The following is a 20977-nucleotide window of genomic DNA, read 5'->3' on the forward strand; positions in this document are numbered from 1 at the left end:
GATTCTATATTTCTCTCCCTAAACTGAGAATCACAGGATTCCATCGGATAGAGCCATGTTGATTAAAGTTCAATTAAAGTGTTGTAAAAGTGTGAAAAGGCCCTGTTCTAAGGTATTTCCATCTCCCTCATTTGCCACTGGCAACCACTTGGGGACCTTGCTGACAAACAAGGAGTCATTTATGAAATGACCATTCCTTTTAAGGGATCTGGATGGCCATCAGTCGGGAGCTTTATGTATTCTTGCATGGCAGGAGGTTGGACTGAATGGTCCTTAAAGTCTTTTCCAACTCTATGATTCTATGATTCGCCAGATGGCAACTACACTACTTACTTGCTCTCCTGGTGGCCCTCGTGGTCCAGGATATCCAATGGGACCCTAACGGTATGAAAGGGTTATAAATGTTTAAATACAAATGTTGAAATTCACAATGTCAGACACAATAGCTTGCTCCCCTTGCCCATCCACCTCACAGACACACATACATTTTCAGCAAAGAGACATTCCCTACATGTGATAGATGTGATATCTACATGGTTTAGTTTCAATAGACAGAATGTGAACTGAAACGATTGCTGGTGAACAAGTGAAAGAGACGTATCTCCATACGCTTATGTTCTGTACAGGGCAGCTTGCTGAAGTCAATCATAGGCTTGCATTAAGTAACACGTAGACAAAAGAAGGGCCCCTCAATAACGATCTGCTTGCTATTAATCAAAACTGGATCTGATCCAGGCAGTTTCCCAGTCTGAAATCCTTTTTATGACACTCTCCTGAATAAACCAATTTGAATGCAGTAGGTAGAAAGAAAGCTTTCACAAAAAAATTCCAGAACCTATCTAGGAAAATAGATTTCTTAAAATAAATGTACACATGCAAAAATAAAAATCAGGAAAAAAAATCTTATTACAATGAAATATAATAAATCTTTTCAATAACAGTCAACTAACACAAGTTCTTGTTGGTCTACAGACCACAGTATATTACTTCTCCCATCATAAATATTAAATAGCATTTAATATTGCCATAAACTTTAATTATACATGAATGATATGATGTTTATTCACATCAAAGCTTAAGAAATGCAACTAGACAAGTAAGCATTACAAAAGTGCCTCAGGGAAATAATATTAATTTAGAGGTTTATGCTCAGCAGAAAGCCAGTTTACACTGTGACCAATTCATTATTTTTATTTATAATTTTAATGACAAGTAAAGAAGATAATCCAGAGGCAAATAACGTCTTAATCTGATAACAAGTAAAATAAATTGTTATCTGAATGGGAAGCATGTATGTACGTACTCTTTATCTATTTATTTTGCAGAGTTCTTAAACAAGTTATTACCTTGTAGAATCCATAGTTCATCCACCTGCATATTCAACTGACCTCCCTCTCCCTCTTCTATATAAGCAGGAAGAGGCAGTTTTACAAATAGGCACTATATCTTTAGCACTCCATTTGTTTGGTAGGGTCTTTCAAGTTGTCAACTAATGGGAAGAATGTTGACAGTTGTTCATTCCTAAAAGTCAAGAACTTCTTGTGTAGACACAGATATGAACACACACACACACACACACTCACACATAGCGAGTTCTGACTTTAAATATCCCTTGAGTAAAGTGCTTCTGAAGGGCCCACCTTCCAGAGATAGACTTGATAGGCCTACTGGGAAGCAACAGCAGGACTGGATAGCTAAGACCTCTCATTCTATTTTCCCAAACTGGTCTGAAGCTAAATCACAGCAGGGGCATGCTAGGAACTTTAAATAGTAGCCAGCTCACCAGACCTTGCTCCCAAGACATCAAAAGTAATGGTAGGATTCCACAAGTCCTAGTCCAACATTCAAACCACTTAGTGTGATCTACACTGTAGAAATAATACAGTTTGACACCACTTAAGTTGCTTTAAATTTCTTTAATTGCTTTAAACTTTAATAGTCCCAGCTTCTGCCAAAGTACTACTTTGAAAGCTTCATCCTATGGAATCCTGGGATTTGTAGTTTTACAAGGTCTCTGACAAAGAGTATCGGTGACTGACAAAACTACAAATACCAGAATTCGGTAGGATGGAGCCATGGGAATTAACATGGTGTTGAACTGCATTATTTCTACATTATAAATGCACCTGAGCTGGTGTCTGCATAGGGACAGAATACTTTGAGGGCACCCTACAGGATTCTGGACCCAGAGCTGCTCTGACATCCCCTATTACATGACACTTTGGAGCGACAGTGGGTGGCTGTTTGCACACACATTCCACTGTGCTGCCTGCCACTGCCGCAGATCATTCAGAGGCCAAAAACAAGGTGCCTAGAGTTGATCACATGGTTCTGACCTCAGAGGGACTGACTCACCGTGCAACTAAATATTTATTTAGTACATTTAAAGGATCAAACCATCCATAAATTTTTCTGAAGCCCAGATCCAACATTCAATATGAGCAAACCAATATTTAAAGGCCAAGATCCATTGAGTCCCACACACATACATTCCACATACCTTCCAAGTATCCTGAATTAAAAGGGAGAGTGCTGATTAATTCTCGGTCATCTCATTAACCTCAATGGCCCATGATGTGCACCCCACATGCACACACCCCATTCAAGCCTAATGGGCTTGAATATGTGTGAGTTTTGGAACTCGTGGAGGAGGGAGGATGAAACAGGTCCCCCGCAAGTTCCAAGGGGCATGTGTATTTGTAAAATTCCCCAGTTCCTTCCTTCTCCTCTCATTTCTCCCCTTTTGTCCTCAGCATACTTCAGCTGCCGCTAACTGCTGCAAAAGTAATTTGCACTCACAGAATTCAGCATGGAGGAAAAGAGAGGACGAGGACAGAAACTTTCCCTTCTCAGTAGGGTCAGGCAAAAGCAAACTACTGCAGCCTCCCTAGCTTGCCTGCTTTTTCACATTAATAACATTTGCCATCTTGACCTGTGAAGCATTGCAGTGTAGGACTGCACAGATAAAAATTCTTCAGCTACAGACTTCCACCCCACTATAAATAATTCCTCTCAAATATCACTATTTTTCAGTCCTCAGGAGTTCCTTGGAGGAAGGTGAGTCTAAAACCTTTCACTGTACATGCAAAAAAAAACAAAACAAAACAAAAACAGCAGCTCTCTGAATCCCAACCAATGTTTAAAATGAAGTAATCTCTCTTATTTCCCCTTACTATTGAATAAACCTTTCTCAAGGATCTGTTGTTGTGCATAGACACACCGACTGAGTAAAACGGGAAATATATGTTATAACCTAAGCATTATTTTGAATACATCACAGGTTACATTCAGTTACAACAAATCATCAGGGTTAATGATAATTTCTTAAATTACTTAAACAAAGTCTAAAAAGAAATGCATACTAGAAAATATGATCAACTCAATCTGTGTTACATCCAGTACCTTGTAAATATGCACAATTGCACTGTGAGTGATTACTTCCACAATTTACTGCTGCACTCATGAAAATAGTCAGTTACTGGCAAAATATACATCAGGTTTTTTGGCTTAGATTAAAATAGCGTGTTGTAGGGTATATATTTTTATTCTTACATCCCTTGAATGGAAAATCAATTCCAGTATGTATTTACACACACTTCAGCAGCCTGTCACTATTATCCATCTACAACTCAAAATGGGAATGTCAGGATTTTGTTTTATTTCCCTGGAGGAAGAATATATTTTTAGGCTTACTGAATAAATTGGCTCTGTTCACACAAAATGCTAAGCCAGAATTGCAGAGAATACTGCCTTAACTATAAAAGAGTAAGCATGATGATCCACATTACTCCATGGCTTCATCTTAGGGTTGCCATAAGTCAGAAATTACTTGAAGGCACACAAGAACAATTGATATGACCCTGATTTACAACAGGGGGGGGGGGTATTACCACGAATCTAGTGGTAAACGGGCTGGATATAATCTGATCTGTTCACACCAGAATCAGCATTTGGGCTGCGCCTTGTCCAGTTTCCCCGCCAAGAGTATAGGGGAAGGCAGTTTTATTTGGTCCATGCAGACTGGATCCAGGACCACAAAACCAGGTTCGAACTGGGGCTTCAACTCTGGTTTGTGAGAGGAGAAACAAACGGCAGTACAGGTTCAAATATAAAAATGAAACTTTCTATTTTTGTAAGTTCTTAATTAGTGTGGGTGCTTTCAGGGGGACTCAAGTGGATATTTGATCAGCATGCACTAGCACATCTATTAGGCCTTCCATGTCAAATGCAGGACAGGGGTCCTATAACTTTAACAGTTGTGTAGAAGAGAGAATTTCAGTTGATGTTGCTGATATTCCTTCTTCTCCACAACAATAAAGGTACAGGACTGTAGCCTGTATTTACCTGGCAACCCTACAGTCAATGACAATTTTCAAAGGAAGAGAAGTCAAGAAGCCCAACTCAGCTGGGAGCACAAAATGAAGGAGGAGGGCTGCTCCTTCCTCTTTGACATGGTGTGGCTGTCTTGAGAATTGTTTTCTATGTCCCAGCCAATAAAGCTTGTTGAGTGGCAAGATCTGTGGGTAGGGTCATACCAGGTGACTCAGGAAGTTCCTATTCTGATCTGGTTGGGAAGCACAAAAGCAGTTCTTCAACATATCAGTTAGTCTGTTTTGTCTCACAGGTTTCACATCCAACCTTCTGGGTATTACTTTGTGCTGCACAAAGCCATGGATGCCATTATAGAGATGGTTAAGAAGCCATCACATCTGTGAGGTCTGATCCTGTAGCTCAATAGTTCCCTGGCACATCAGTGAAGTATTGTTCCATATGGTGAAGATTGGCAAAGGGGTCTCATGTCAGCATAGACCAACTGGGACAATCTACATGTGGATTTTTGTCGTTGAGGATAATTTCTTAAGCTTACAAAAAACTTTTCAAAATAAAATTGCAGCCTATAAATATATTAAACAACTGCAAAATATATGGTATTTTCAGCAATGTTTTGGTCATCAGAATTTTTAACCAGATTTCAGTAACCTTATCAATAAGCATATCTGCACAATACATTATAATTGTTTAGTCAGTATTCCAATTTCCCAGAACCCCTCACATTCTAACTTTAGCTGTTTTTATACTATGATGATTTTTAAAATGGTCTTCTGATCTTAAATTGGCCAGAGATCATGGCATAATTTTATTGATGAAATTATTGCATGCCTTGACCTCAGATTTAATGAAGTGAATAAAAATAGAATATGTTTGGCCCTGTGATTAGGCAGAGTAAAATCTACCTGCAGCAAGCTTAGACAACGTATTTCAGGTGCTATGCAAGTTCAACAGATGTTACCTTTCAATTCATTTGCACTGCATTTTTATTCGCAAGGAGAGGTATATGTGAGGTTATGGGGTTTTGATTTGTTTTTGTTTCATTTGCCAAAACAAGTTGGTCAGTCTTGCATATGCAACTTGAGAAGGGCACTGTGTGCTGTTCCACTCCAGGCAGCAAACTCTGATAGTCCAGTCATTAACAATGTTAGAATACAGGTTTCGGTGACCTATAGAAGGTATTCACACAGATGACAAAAATACTTTAGAACTTTTGTTTGTAAAGTGCACTGCACCTAGCAATTTATTTTTCTGTTCTCTTTATGCTTGCTACAACCTGTTTAAATGGAAGAAAGCTGAGAGTTGAGGAATTGTGGAGAATATCCATCTGTTTGGTATTTATACAGATACATATTCCCACATAGTGGTATTGCTACTTAGAGGGATTTAGGCTGTCCATGCTAACTGCATCATAGGAAAAAATAGTTCTTTGCAGTTCTTTTTTTATAGTTTTGATACTTGGTTAAAAAGAATCTTTCTTTACAATTCTGTGTGCATAATTATCAGACTATCTGTCTTTGTAAACTTCAGCAGTGACCATGAAAATCAAATACAAATGTTAAATTTATGTAGCATTGCCCACATTTTTGCTGATGATCTTGCTAATGATTTGTATAAAACAAAAGTTTGACTTTTGCACATATATGTTTCAAACCAAGCTCCAAGTAAAATGGATGGGAGAGCAGTTGTATAGAGAAAAGCCAAAATTTGCCAGTCAGACCTGAACTTGCCGGAAAATGTTCAAGATATTACTAACTGTAATATCAAGCTTGGTCAAACTTGTTTCATAAATGTGAGTTCTAGAACTAACAATACAGCAATGTAAAATGTCTGGTAAATATGCAAAGCTCCTGATGGATATAATCCAAAACCATACTGAGATGTTTTTCAAATAATTGCATAACACCTTAAGTTTGGTGACACTGTGATCAAGCATGGCAATTTATATAGGACAACAGAGAGATGAGCAGATTGATGCTTTAAATTACAGTACAGGTTAACAAAATCTTACCTTTTCACCTCTGATGCCCAGAAGGCCAGGTAAGCCAATTAGTCCTGTGTCTCCCTGTAAATTCAGTGTGCAGTGATCATTGTAGCACACCACAATATTGAAAAAGAATAAAATCAAAGAATGTATATGTTTGAAAAGCACATTAAGGCCACTACACCCTTCTCATTGTCCAAAAACATGATTCTCTCCTCCCTCACCAGCTGTATTATACATCAGTCTTATAGCACCTGAAACAACGTAAGCTATGCAAAACCAGACCACAACATACTGCATGCATAGTACTGGTATCACTGCATTTCAGAAGCACTCTGATATATACCACTGACATACAAGGCAACAACTGCCACTGTTAAGCTCCTGGGGAACAGAACTAAAGTGAGGCACGTTACAGGCGGACCCATGAGGTGCCGTAATCGCGCCGTCATTACGCGCGAGGGGCGGTGCTTCCTGACACACCTTGCCCCTCACGCATAATGACTACGTCAAAATGGCGGCAGCTGTTCCACACGGCCACTGCCATTTTGATGTAGCGGACACTCTGCGTCCGCACGTCACGCGGCAGAAGTGACGCCGCGAGTGCGCAACTAGCGCCTCGTAGTGTCTCTTCCAGGGCTGAGGAAGGAGCGTGATTTTCGCACTCCTTCTTTGCTGCATCCGGGAACCGCACAGTTTGGATGCTGCGGTTCCCGGACGCAGCAACCAGCAGCGGTGCGAGACTGCCCCTTCTGGACCATCTGTAACGTGCCTAAGTTCTCCAGGGTTTCAGGATCTGTATCACCAGAATGTCAGCGAACTTGAAAGGTGTCACATACAAAGTATGTGATCTTCAACTGAGCTAGGGCCCCTGTTTTCTTTCTCAGTGAAAAGCTGGCAATTTACACAGGGAATCATCCATAAACAAGACTCAACTGAATCTAGCTCTTTCCTTGGAATATGGTAGATAAGATAAATTAGGATTACCAGACAAAATGACGTTTGCATATCTGTTTTTGATGCTATCGATTTGCCCCGTTTTTAATTTGTAAGTGTGTTATTCAACAAGAATTTGTATCTCAGGAAGTGGACGAGATCCTACTAGATCCTTTCCACCCATCCTCTTTTCCTCCTTATTTAACCATGGAAAATATTCATAAACCTCAAAATTAAGCATTGCAAAGTGTTAAAACATTATTAGTTGCCACTAAAAACAAGCAAGAAGCACAAGCAAGATTTTTCAACATCTGAGCAGAGATGTCTTTCAAATAATTAAATCAACTTACCTTTTCTCCACGACTTGCTTGACCTGGAGAGAATCCTGGATCACCTTTAGGTCCCTATGGTGGAGAAGTTAAGTATATTCACACACACACACACACACAGAGAGAGAGAGAGAGAGAGAGAGAGAGAGAGATTTGATTGTTATCACTGCATAGGAATATAGAAGTCAAGTAATCAAAAAGGCTGTTGCCAACAAAGATATATAAGCATCATTGGCTTTTTGCACATATTATCCTGATGGGTTTTGTTTTGGTTTCACAGGTAACTCTGGGAACAGATTATATACCAATCAAACTGCTGCAGTCCATACCGACAGAGTCAGCTCTAATGCTAACTAACATATATCAACAGATAAGGAAAACAAAACAATAGCTAAGACATTGGAAATGATATATCCTCATCCATAAAAAAAGACACAAAAGACTGCAGCAACTATAAAACACTAATCTCCCAGGCAAGCAAAATTATGCTCAAAATTTTGCAACATTGACTCTAACTGTACATGGAGAGAGAAATCCCAGAGATCCAACTAAGGTTCAGGAAAGGAAGAGGCACTAGGGACCACACTGCAAACATAAAATGGCTAATGGAGTGCATGAGGGAATTCCAAAAGAAAATCAGTATGTGCTTTATAGACAATAGTAAAGCCTTTGACTGCAATGGCTAAGGAACTCCCTTAAAGACATGGGAGTGCAAACACATCTGATAGTCCTGATGAGGAATCTGTACTCAGGACAAGAGGCTACTGTCAGAATAGAACATGGAGAATCAGAATGGTTTCCAACTGGCAAAGGGCAAGACTGCATCTTATCACCCTACCTGTTCAACTTAATATGCAGAACATATTGTAAGGAAAGCAGGCTTGGACACAGAAGGAGAAGTGAAAATAGGAGGAAGGAACACCAACAATCTGAGATATGCTGATGACACCTTAATACGACCAGAAAATCTCAAAGACCTGGACCAACTACTAAGGAAGATCAAAGAAGAAAGTGCAAAGGCAAGCTTACTGTTCAAAATAAAGAAAACAAAAATAATGACTATGGAGAATCTACACAAATTCAACCTAGGCAATGAATAAATATAAATAGTAAAAGAGTAAAAGACTGCAGCCAGGAAATCAGAAGATGATTAAGAATGTGGAGGGTTGCCAAGAAATAACTAGAAAAGATCCTAAAATTCAAAGATATAAAAGTCAACACAAAAGTTAGAATCATACACACCATTGTATTCCCTATTACCATGTATGGTAATCCATGTATGGATGTGAGAGCTGGACAGTCAAGAAAGAAGATAAGAAGAAAATCAATTCATTTGAGATGTGGTGCTGAAGAACAGTGCTGAGGATTCCGTGAACAGCCAAAAAGACAAACAGATGGATCCTAGAACACACCAAGCCAGAAATCTCCATGGTAGACAACATGATAAAACTGAGGTGGTCGTACTTCGGACGCACCATGAGAAAGCACAACTCATTGGAAAAATTAATGCTAGGAAATGATATAAATATATGATACAAATTAATCCAGTGGCTATTTTTTTAAAAGCAAAGGACACTGGGGCGGGATACAAAACGGCGGTCTCCCGCTGCCCTCATTTGTTGCGCGAGGGAGCTGCAGAAGACAAACCGCGTGGCACCCTCGTGCAACAAAAAGAAGCCACAAAAGCGGCTTCTTTCTGTGGTGCCATTATGACGCCGCAAGGCGCCAATGGTGCACTTGCGGTGTCATGAAGGCGCCAAGACATGTGGACGCTAGGCGTCTGTCACGTCAAAATGGCGGAGCCCATGTGTATAGGGCACCGCCATTTTTACGCTCTCGTTATGTGCGAGGGGCAAGGTGCATCAGGAAGTGGTGCCCAATAGGGCCCATCTATATAGTGCCAATGCTGCCCTTGATTTGTAAATGTACCATGATTTTCCAGTGATGAGGGATTTGTCTTTCATGAATTTCCAGAAAAGCTCCATTACTTCCAAATGTTAAGACTGAGGCTCAGTGATATTAGAGAGATAAACATTTACCTATTTATTTTTTTTAGAGCAGGAACCAGGAATTTCAAAAGTTTTCTCCCCACTAGGTGATCACAAGCATTTATGTACATTTTTCAATGATTATTTAAATTTCAGGACTTTTTGTGAAAATTCCATTGTTGTGCAAAACAAGGTATTTGACCAAAAATTGCAGTTTTGGACATAAAATATTGCATTTCTTTAAAAATACAATGGTTACTTCCACAAGTGAAATTTTCATTAAAAGTCTCACAAAGTAAAAAATAAATAAAAATCTCACTATCGAGGGCAAGAAAACTTGCAAATATTTTTTACATCCCTGGATGATCACAACAATGTTTCAGTCTCCAATGAAGCAAAATGTCATATGCACAGTATATCCATGCCATATGCAATACACACACAGGCCTAATGCTTGCCCCAGAAGCATGTAACATCTGAGATCATAACTAAAGCTGCAGGCAATATCTTCTGCTCTCAAACAATTTTCAAAACAAATGAATGGCTTCTGAGTCAGGTATTTTAATTTATCTTCACTCATTTAGTCAGGGGACTGATTAAGTGTCTGCTATCACTGCTATTACCCATTTTTCAAGGCTATCCCATCCACTGTTCCTATTACGGAATTGGCAAAAGTGGACACTTTCATATCAATAATACTGGATAAGGTATTATAGGTTTCCACAAACTACAACACATTTAAGTATAGGAACAAGAATACAGGTTCCTGCACGCTTACTTTGTTGCTTGCTGTTGAGTTAGGTTAGCACATTCAGCAGGCAAGAAGAGATCTGTCCATATGCACTCCTCCAGCAACCTGGAAAATAGCCCTCGGAGCTTTATAAAGCCCACCTGAAAGAAAGGGGATCTTAACAAGCCCCACCCAGTTCTTCTCTTGCTCAGATTAAAATCTAAGACTGAGAAGATTTACCAGCTTTCCCAACCTGACAGTTTCCCCCTATTCAATGTAACAGAGCATTCTCACTCCAGTACGTTGAGCAGAGGGAAAATAAGAAACTGTACCGGGGGGGGGGGGGGGGAGCCCTGTAGAAGTGAACTCCCTCTCCTTTTATTTTGTCCCTGCTGCTCACCCCCAGTATTATGTAATGTGGTAGTTCTGCTCTATTGGATTGCTTTTGCAGCATGTTATAAAAAAAGATGTGTGGAGGTAGTTTTCCCAAACCCTCGGGTTCCCAGATTAGATAATTAACAAGGATTCTCACCCCTCCCCAATGTGAGGTTTTAAAACCTGGAGAATTCCTGAATGAATCTAATACATGTTTCTGACAGCATAAAAATCTCTAAAACCAATGGAATCTTAATTGTTTGTGCTCCCTCATTTAGAGCATGTCCAAAGGAGGGTGACCAAAATGGTGAAGGGTCTGGAAACCATGCCCTATGATGAACGACTTAAAGAGCTGGGGGTGTTTAGCCTGGAGAAGAGAAGATTAAGAGGTGATATGATAGCCCTATTTAAATATTTGAAGAGATGTCATATTGAAGGGGGAGCAAGCTTGTTTTCTGCTGATCCAGAGACTAGGACCCGGAACAATGGGTGCAAGCTACAGGAAAAGAGATTCCACCGCAACATTAGGAGGAACTTCCTTAGAGGTGTTTAAGCAGAGGCTGGGTGGCCATCTGTCGAGGATGCTTTGATTGAGAGTTCTTGCATGGCAGAATGGGGTTGGACTGGATGGTGTTATCAAGTATGGATTTATATACATTTTGGGTGCCATGCGGTCTGAAGCCATGACCCCTGACTGACCCCATCGCTAGTCGCCATTATCCCAAAAGCGAGCAGACCACGTAGCCAGCAACTCTTGCTAGGCATGGTCACAGGAAAAGGGTAGATTTCAACTTTTCAGCAGCAGTTTTGGGAGTTGCTATACTGGATTCGCAAGCTACCTGAGACAGGGAGGACAATAGCTATGGCTCCCTCCTTAATGAGCCAGTGATTAGATTAACAGCTTGACCATCAAGATATTTGCTCCCCCTGAATAAGTGGCAGACCTATGCTTTGTGTATCTATTGTGTAAGTTTCAGCTCACCCCTCCCTTGCTATAGTATTGAGTGTGTGTGTGTGTGTGTGTGTGTGTGTGTGTGTGTGTGTGTGAGATCCCTTTTGTTGTGTGGCTTTAATAAATGTTCATATTTTAATTGCACCTCCTTTGGCATCCGAGTCTCTGTCTCTTGGGGTTGGACTAGATGACCTCTGGTATACACATAGGGACACAATCCCGCTGTGTGCGTTGTTAGGACACGCCTCTCGTATAATTCCCCTAATTCGATCCTTCCTAACAATGGCCCTTGCGGTCTCTTCCAACTCTATGATGTTTATCACACTATACTCTTAAAGTGCTACTATTCCACTTTGACTGCTCTAGCTGCCTCCTGTTGCATTCTGGGATTTGCAGTTTTAAGAAGTTCTCTGCCTGAGAATTCTAAATACCCCTCCTTAAAACTGCAAATCCCACAATGCAACAGGAGGCAGCTAGAGCAGTCAAAGTGGAATAGTAGCACTTTAAGAGTATAGTGTGATAAACATCACAGATTCTAAGGCTCCAGGAGTGCCAATATCTTAGAAAGGATGGTTCAAACATTTTCTCACCATACTGCTAATTTTTTACACTTTTTGGTTTGTGATGTAAATCATTTAGTATCTCCTTATTAGGGAAAGTTAATATGTGGAGTTATTTGGGCCTTTGGAAAAGTTCATTGAACATTTCTTCTCTGTCTGTTCTTTCAAGATTCCCAATAGAAAAAGTTCTGCCTTCAATTGAAACTTAAACTTCAGAATGTCCTCCATTGTAGAATGTTTCTGAATCCAGTATATTTTTGCTTTACCAGAAGTCCACCACTTATGATAAAAAGTCCCTTCTTTCTGCTTACATTTCCTACGTTTGGTAGTAGAACCCTTACAAATCTTTGAAACATGGAATTGTCAAATATATGCTCACTGAAGTGAGAAAACTGTATGGACAGAAATGGAAGGATGTAGATGCTCTATCACAAGAGGAATGGTTGATAATACTGTACCATTTTCCAGAAATTGACCAATTTCATAGATTTATAGAGTTGGAAGAGACCACAAGGGCCATCCAGTCCAATCCCCTTCTTTAATCTTTGATTTTAAAAAGTTATTTTAATTTTTTTTAAGAATGGGAATTGATAATTGATTTTATGATGAAATATTGGGGGGAAATAGCAATTTTAGGATTTGAAGAATGAGCAGCAGTCCATTTTATGTTTGTTTAGAAGAAGTCAAAGACTTTAACAACTATGGCCCAAATAAAGCAGCTTCTGGCAGCTTTGGGGGCATGGTGTTCAAATGATGTATGCCTCCAAAGTGGCCAGACGCTGCTCCAGTGCCAAGATCCAGTCCTTTCAACTAGATCAAAAAAGAGCAGATTAAATCTGACTCCTGGCGGCACCAGTTTGGGACCATGGCAGCCTGCTTTGGGAGTGAGCCATGCAGTTGCCACAGCCCTGGCCCAACTGTGGCAGAGCAGCCTCTGGCTGCTCCTTCCAGGCCCTCTATTCTGGTCCTCAAAGCATCATTTAGTCAGTTGGATATCATATTTATTGCCTCCCCCACCTTTTTTCCTTGTACCATATTGGTATTATGTTATAATGGCGGGATACAGACGGGCAGGGGAAGACGTCTTGGAGGTGTATTCTGCTGAATACGGAGCCTTCAGACCGCCCGCCCCGGGGGCATGCTTCAGGTGTTGGGGCTTCCACACGGGGGGCAGTGAAGACGCCTCACCTGGGGCCGTTTCAGACCCGTAGCTTCTATACCGCTGCCTCGGAGGACGCCGCAAAGGGGCAGCTTCCGCACGGGTGGCCCAAACCGCAGCTTTTTTTTCTTTTGCCGCATGAGAAGTGCGCAGCTGCGGCAGTTCAGCACCGGCCGGCAATTTCCCTTTTGCCAGCTGCGAAGTGCGCATGTGCACATTTAAAGCGCCCAGGTCCCTTTAAACTTTTTTCCCCGCCCTACCCAAGAACAAAGGTGGCCTCCTGCCAGCTGGTGATCAGCTGATGTTGGCATCCTTGCCCGCTTGCGCATTGCGAGTGCCACCACTGGCATCATGGATGCCTCATCTCCTTTGTTCCCTGTGGTCTTCCTGAAGCTGCAATCCACAGCCACGGCTGTCGCCGCTGCCACCGCCGTCTTTCCCGCCTCCTCTGCCCCCTCCGCCTCCATTGCCGCTGCAATGGAGGTCCCATCATCCACCACCATGACAGCTGTAGACTTGGATGACAGCAGCTGTGATGATGATGATAACACAGAACAGCGAACGGCAGTGGCTGCCATTGCGCTTCATCAGGCTGCTGTTGGCGGTGCCATGGCCCTGGCCAGAGTGGCACGCCTCCGCCGATGCTGGAAGGTCCCTGCATCGCAAGACTTGTGGGACAACTTTGTCTCAACCATATGGTCTGATGAGCAATGGAGGCATTTCTTCCGAATGCCCCGTGCCCTCTTCCACAGACTAGTGGGCATCCTGCGCCCAGAACTGGAGAAGTCAGACACAGTGATGAGGAAAGCCATTCCGGTGGAGAAGAGAGTGGCCATTGGTGTCTTTTCACTGGCACACAAGTCCAGCTACATTGTGACGGGGGCGCTGTTTGGAACTGGTGTTGCCACCGTGGGGGAGATCGTGGTGGAGTTTGCCCTGGCCATGGAGAAGCTGCTGCTGTCAAGGACCGTGTACCTGGGGAACGCACGTGAGGTAGGGACAGCCACACCACCTTCCCTTTAATCTTTGGCAGCTCTGTGATATTCTGTGTCAAATGTCACCCCCTCACTGTACATTTGCTGTTCTTGCTATGGTGCAGTTGTGCACGTGTAAAAGAGTTGTCATCTCAATTCCTCTGTTTCTCTCCCTTTCTTTCCCCCACAGATTATGGATGCCTTTGGTCGGCGCGGCTTCCCACAAGTGGTTGGCCTCATGGACGGGTGCCACTGCCTGATCATACCACCCTTGGGGCTGAGGAATGCCTATGTCAACAGAAAGGGCTCCTATTCTGTCATCCTGCAAGGGACATGTGACCACACAGGAAGATTTGTGGACGTGGCGCTTGGGATTTGGCATGGGTCAGCGCAAGATGCCAGGGTGGCACAGAATTCTCTCATCTACGAGGGCCATGCAGGCTGGCATCTATGTGCAAGGGAACCCCAGCATCAACATCAAGGCCAGCAGATCGGGCCCCTGATACTGGCTGACTGTGCCTACCCCTTCGGAAGTGGCTCATGACACCCTTCACCCCCCGCACTTCCCAAAAGAAGCTCTTCAACAAGAAGTTGAATCGCGTGAGGGGGGCCGTGGAAAGATCGTTTGGCAGATTGAAGGCGAGATGGTGCTGTCTCACTGCCCCACTCCTGGTAGCAGAGGAGAACGTGGTGCCCATCCTGGCATCATGTGTCATTCTGCACAACATCTGTGAGACCAAGGGCAGGGTCCTGGATGAGGGGATGCGATATAGGCGTCGTTTTGTGCTGCCCACCCTGGCACCAATCACAGAGGCTCAAGAGAAAGAGAAGAAGAAAGCAGGGGAGACTGTGAGGAATGCCCTGGCAGATTTTTTTCTGACAAGGAGAATCTGAAGGATGGCTCCTGTCCATCATCTGTGATGTAACAGAGTGCATTGTCCTGTAATAGCATAAGCACATGAATAAATGTATCCCATATCCACAGTTTGAGTCTGCCTATCCTGATCTGTGCTGTGGGCATGTTTTGCCATGTGCCTGAGGGGGAACACACAAACACACACACACACACAAAGGTCTCCGGCGCCCGTTTCCTAGGGCAAAAAGATACATCAGGTCAACTGCCAATTGCCCCTTTGACAATGTATCAATCCCCCCTCAAATTCAAGTTCCTAATGGCCCATTTGAATGTATCAATAGGGCACCCAGAGGACATCTATGGGGGAAAGATTCAAACTGCCCCTCTGAAAGCTGTCATTGGCCTAGGACCTACCAGGAAAGGGAACAGCAATTATGTGTTGTGATATATTCAATAATTATAACAGGCAGACCCATTTCTGGATCAGGTTCCCTTTTGGAGCCCTTATCTCAATACTTGGACTCGTTTTGGCTCCGATGGTAGTTAAAGTACCTCATATATTAAAGATACGTCCACTTTATACAGAATGTAGAGATACAAAGGTCAGTCCTTTTGGGTGTCTGGTTACCTTGGACGTGAACTCTTTATATACTTCCATTCCCCATGCAGGGCCGAAACAAATAGAACAATTTTTACATTCCAATAAGGTGAAAAACCTCCAATACATTTTTATTGGAATTTGGATGTCATCCTTGAAAAGAACTATTTCAGGTTCAACAACAATTTTATCTTCAATTAAAGGGTAGCGATGGGTAGCCCAGCAGCTCCAAGTATTGCCAATTTGTTTATGTCTAATTTGTAATCGACACATATTACTAATCCTGATAGTAATCCTTTTTATAAATTTTCAATATTATGGAAGATATATTGATGATATTTTCATGTCTTTTCAGATAGATCAAAGGTTGAGTCTTTTCATTGGATCAATTCTGTGAGTCAACACATCAAATTTTCTTGTCAGTTTGAATACCAATGCATTTTTTTTTAGACGTAGAGGTCTACTTCATATCATAAGATCGGGAGTCCGTATTTCACAAGATAACGGACCGCAATTCCATGCTACATTTGCTAGTTGCCACCCTCACCAATTGAAGAAAAATTTAACCATATTCCCAATTCCTAAGATTAAAAAGGAATTCTTCCACCAACATCCTTATGAGATGGCAGTGATCAATATCAATTAGAGTTACGGGATAGAGCTTTTCCCTCTATTGGATCAAGCGATGCACGGATAGAGCTACCCAAAAGGACCGTTCTACATTATTTCTTTCCTCGACCCCGAAAATAGGATTATAGGCTCTTTCACTTTCATCATGCTGCTCATCGTATTAAACATATCATAGAAACATTGCATAGTACAGAATATTCCAGGCTGCTCACAGGCACCCATTATAGCTTTTAGGAGAACTAGAAATCTCAAAACCTCTTTGGTTCACACAGATTTTCAAGTACGTCTCAAGAGACATCCCAGTTAGAGGACACTACAAATGTGGTCATTGTAATGTTGTAAACTATCTTAATATCAAATCTTTTACCCATCCAATAACAAAGGATGTTTTGAGTTGAAATCATTCACTAACTGCAAACTCCCAAATGTTATCTATGTGATTGTATGCCCATGTCAGAAATGTATGTAGGTCAAACTTCCAGACCATTAAGAACTAGAATTTTCCGAGCATAAAGTATATTCGGAACAAAAGTTTGGACACCCACTGGTTACACACTTTTCACAATTAAATCATTTCTCCAGATTCTTTAAAATTCTTTGTAATTGGCAAGTCAAATTTGGTTTATTTTATAGTGGAAACAGACAAACTAGCTCTTACAAAGGGAGTCTTTTTGGATTCATAAGTTAATTCCAACATACCTAAGGGTTAAATGAACGTCTAGATTTAAGTTCCTTCTTGTGAGACTTCTGAAATTTAATTATTAGACATTCACGTACGGAAAGGATGAAATGTTTAGTTTAGTTAGCTCATCAAACAGGGTTTGGAGGACAGGATGTCAACTTAAGGTTTATTGTTTATGTGGTTATTTTTTGGTTGGAAATGGATGAAAATGTCATAATAGGTGGTTATATACTACAAATGCAATTGGATGGTATGATAATATCATGACATAGTACCTTCAGCCATGTATTCAAGCTTACTTCGTGGGACCTGTAGTATTACTATCCCAAAGGATAACCTTTAAGGAATTACTGCTCTAGATAATCACCTGTAGCCTATTGTAGAGGCAAAGTATATACAACACACACTCTCTGGAAATTTTCACTGAGCAATTGTTTTATCAGTCAAGCCAAAACGTTTGGAGACGTGGGTAAGCTATTATATGTTATCTTGAGATTGTATTCTATTATGCATATTATTGTCCCTGTTAATTGCTGCATTAATTTTTGTTAACCTGTATGTCTAGAAACATGACAAATGTCCAGTACTAATCGACATAGAATACTCCGAATGCTAGGAGACCATCCAAGGGTCGAACGCCCTAAAAACACTCCGGAGGTAGCCATCCTCTATGCATTTCTGCAAGTACCAATGATGATTTGTGCATTTTGACTTATGGGACTGAGTTGTTGCCCTGCTACCTGGGAAACTACATGTCATATTCTCATGCCATTGCTGCAAGTACCCATGATGATTTGTGCATTTTGACTGATGGGACTGAGTTGCTGCAGTTCATTACATGGTCTTGGACCCTTGAGACATACAAGGCACAGTACTATGTCATAGTGTATATACAATTGTTCTATGTTGGTATGACAATTCTATATTGTTAATACAGATGTATATGTTTAATATATGTAGACACTCTCGTTATAATTATTGAATTATCCACCCACAATAATTGTGTTCCCTTTCCGTAGGACTACTTCAGTGTAAGCTGAAGGTGCCCATATATACCCGTGCGCAACTGTGCAAGACCCCAGGACGGCGATTGACATGGCAGCGCCACGCAGGAGGTTCCGGTCCGCATCGCTTATTGGACAGACGGGAGGTCGGGATCCTCCTGGACTCCCTGATGCCACAGGCAGCTGCGAGAGGGTGATGGCCAGCACGAACAAGCCCAACCGGGGGCATTTTCTCGAGTCATATCGTGCCCTCCGAAACAAGGGTTTCAAAGAACGCTGCACCAATGTAGAGTGAAGTTTAAAACTCTCAAGGCAGCGTTCTTGAAACCCTTGAGGATTTCGGAGAGGAGCCCCCGGTTGACAGGCGGCCACCATTCTTCTCGCGCTGAAGGACCTGTGGGTCAGGGTGATCGGCCAAGACCTGAAGATCGCCGTCCTCCAGGTAAGTCCGAGCTTGCCATGCCCTGTCCTCCCCTCTTGACCCTTCCCTTGCTCCTCTCCTTCCTGCATGGTCCAATGCCATCCCTCCTCTTCCCTTCTGCAGGCGTGGCGGCGGAGGCGGAGGGAGGGAGGGCACCGTGCCAGTGCCCTCTCCACCATCCTCGGGGACGAGATGTCCCCGAGGGTGGGCCACAGCCAGGACCAGCTGCTGTGGCCCCTCCCAGCCAGAGCAGGCTCCTCTGGCGGCAGGTAGGTCCCAGGGTGAGGGGGGGGTTGCCTGACTGCAGCCCCCACGACACTTGTGCCCTCCTCTGCCATGCAGCATGAACTTGGGCCTTCTCTTCCTCTTTTGCAGGGCTTAGTCTGCTGCTGTCCTCCGCAGCGCGGAAGAGGAGCCTGGCCGAGCCGCCGCCTGCCTGGCCAGCCAGGGGACTTGGCCCTGGATCTCAGAGCCATGGATCGCCTGCTCAAGCCCGGCAGCAGGTAAGTGTGGAGGTGAACCCAGGGAGGGAGTGGGGGTACCCAAAACCCTGCCTGTGGGAGTGGGTGATGGGCTCCACGGCTGATCCTAACCATCCTCTTCTTTCCCCCCACAGAGAACTGGTGGAGCGGAGGTTTGCAGCGATGGAGGAGGCGATCCAGAAGCTGGGGAGAGAGTGGAGGCCATGAGAGAACCAGCTGAGAGTCCTCCGCCGGCTGCCTGCCCCACCGCCGCCTCCCCCTCCCTGAAGCAGCTTCCCTCCCCTGCCCCCTCTACCATCCCCCCCTTCACCCACCCTTTACCATCCCCCTTCCCTTGAATATTGTACATACTCAAAGTTTTTTATTGTCATGTTAATAAAAAAATTATTTTTAAAAAAAAAAACTTGTGTGGTATTATTGCGCAACTGCGGCAGTGTGGCTGTGTGTGTGAATGTGACAGCTTAGGCGCAACTGTGCACTCTAAAGAGGCAGGAGTGCTGTGAGGTAGCAATGTCCAAAACTCGTGTCCTTCCAGGCGTTTGACTTCATCTCCCAGAATCCCAGACCACAGGGCAAGGTGCTGGGGCTTCTGGGAGATGAAGTCCAAACACCTGAAGACAGAGTTTGGACATGTGGTTTGGGGACCAGTGAGCCAGGCATGGTGGGAGGAGAGAACAGGAGAGTGAATAGATTAGATGGGCTGGGAGGGAACACATTCCCTGGGAGGCGAAATGGTCTTATGGGACATCTGGGACCTAGTGCCTTGTCAGTGCTCCCTGCCCCTTGATCCCAGGCCTCTAGTTGCCCTTTGCCTTTGGGGGCGAGTTGTGGGCGGTGGGACTGCCTCCACTGCCTCATGAAGAGTCTGGAGGAGGGCCAGCAAGAGGCTGCTGAGCCGGTTCCACCTCCATGGCAACTCCCTGCTCCTCAGCTGGAGGATTGTCTGCTGGGGGCCTGCGGCTACCCTTCCTCCACGACCCTGGGACAGCAGCCCCTGCCTCTTCCACCCTGCTCCCTACGTACCCTTCTCGTCTGGGCCACCTGTCCTCCCCTGATCTCCAGCATTTGCCCCATCAGAAAGTCTGCGTTCCAAGGTGTGTTGAGTCGCCTGCTCCGGTCTGACCTGTCCATTGATCTCTCCTGGTCTGAACGCCCTCTTTGAACTTCCACTGCCCTCTCTTGAACTTCTAGTGTCCTCTCTTGAAATCCCAGTGCCCTCACTTGAACTTCCAGTGTCCTCTCTGAAATCCCACTGTCCTCTCTTGAAATCCCAGTGCCCTTTCCATGAGCTCCCTGCGGGACTGTCTGCCCTCTCCCTGTCCTCAAAGGCTCGCGCCCTGCTGCATCAGTGCCGCATTGGCTCTTCTGAGCGCCTTGAGCTGATCACACGCTGCCACAGTTCTAGTAGCTGCTGACGGACGCCCCTTTTCTTTGGTGGCAAGTCGCTCCTTGCTGACTGGCAGCTATGGGAATTAGCTGGAGGTGGGGTCTTTCCTCTTCTGCTTCGTTCATCCTCTACTATGGACATACAGCAGAGGTCATAGAAGCCTCAGTTAGCAGAGACCCTGGGGCCATCTAGTCCAACCCCATTCTGCCATGCAGGAACTCTCACTCGAAGCTGTGGCAAAGGGTAGGCTTCAAACTAAGGGCATGGAGAAAGGAGAGTTTACTGCAAGGGAGGGGTGCCTTAGGAATGTGGGACACATGCAGCACATGACATCCAGGGCACTCCAATCCTATTCCACAGCAACCTTGCAAACATACCAGCCAGTAAGCAGTGAAAGATAATGCACAATTGCGCAATTGAGCCATGCAGTTTACCCTATTATTATTTATTTAAACATAAATATAGGTTTACCTGCATACTCTCTTCGGCCTCACTGCCATCGCTGGCGGGTGCACTGGCCCGGGAGAAGGAGCGGTCACGGTAGCTGTGGTTGTGGAAGAGGATCCGCACGAGATGGTGTCTCCTTCTGGAGCTCCCGGCC

General features: G+C 43.6%; 1 protein-coding gene across 1 annotated transcript in view; it reads right to left on the reverse strand.

Moving 5' to 3' along the window:
- COL24A1 (collagen type XXIV alpha 1 chain) overlaps window positions 1–20977 on the reverse strand; it is a 225307-nt gene that overhangs the window by 160896 nt on the left and 43434 nt on the right. Inside the window, exons 6-8 of the mRNA XM_042463503.1 lie at window positions 7600–7653; window positions 6341–6394; window positions 334–378 (exon numbers count right to left, since the gene is read on the reverse strand). Of these exons, the coding sequence (XP_042319437.1) occupies window positions 334–378; window positions 6341–6394; window positions 7600–7653 (153 nt within the window). The remainder of the gene's footprint in view (window positions 1–333; window positions 379–6340; window positions 6395–7599; window positions 7654–20977) is intronic.

This window comes from Sceloporus undulatus, chromosome 4 (genome assembly GCF_019175285.1).
Source record: "Sceloporus undulatus isolate JIND9_A2432 ecotype Alabama chromosome 4, SceUnd_v1.1, whole genome shotgun sequence".
In the NCBI taxonomy this organism is placed as follows: domain Eukaryota; kingdom Metazoa; phylum Chordata; class Lepidosauria; order Squamata; family Phrynosomatidae; genus Sceloporus; species Sceloporus undulatus.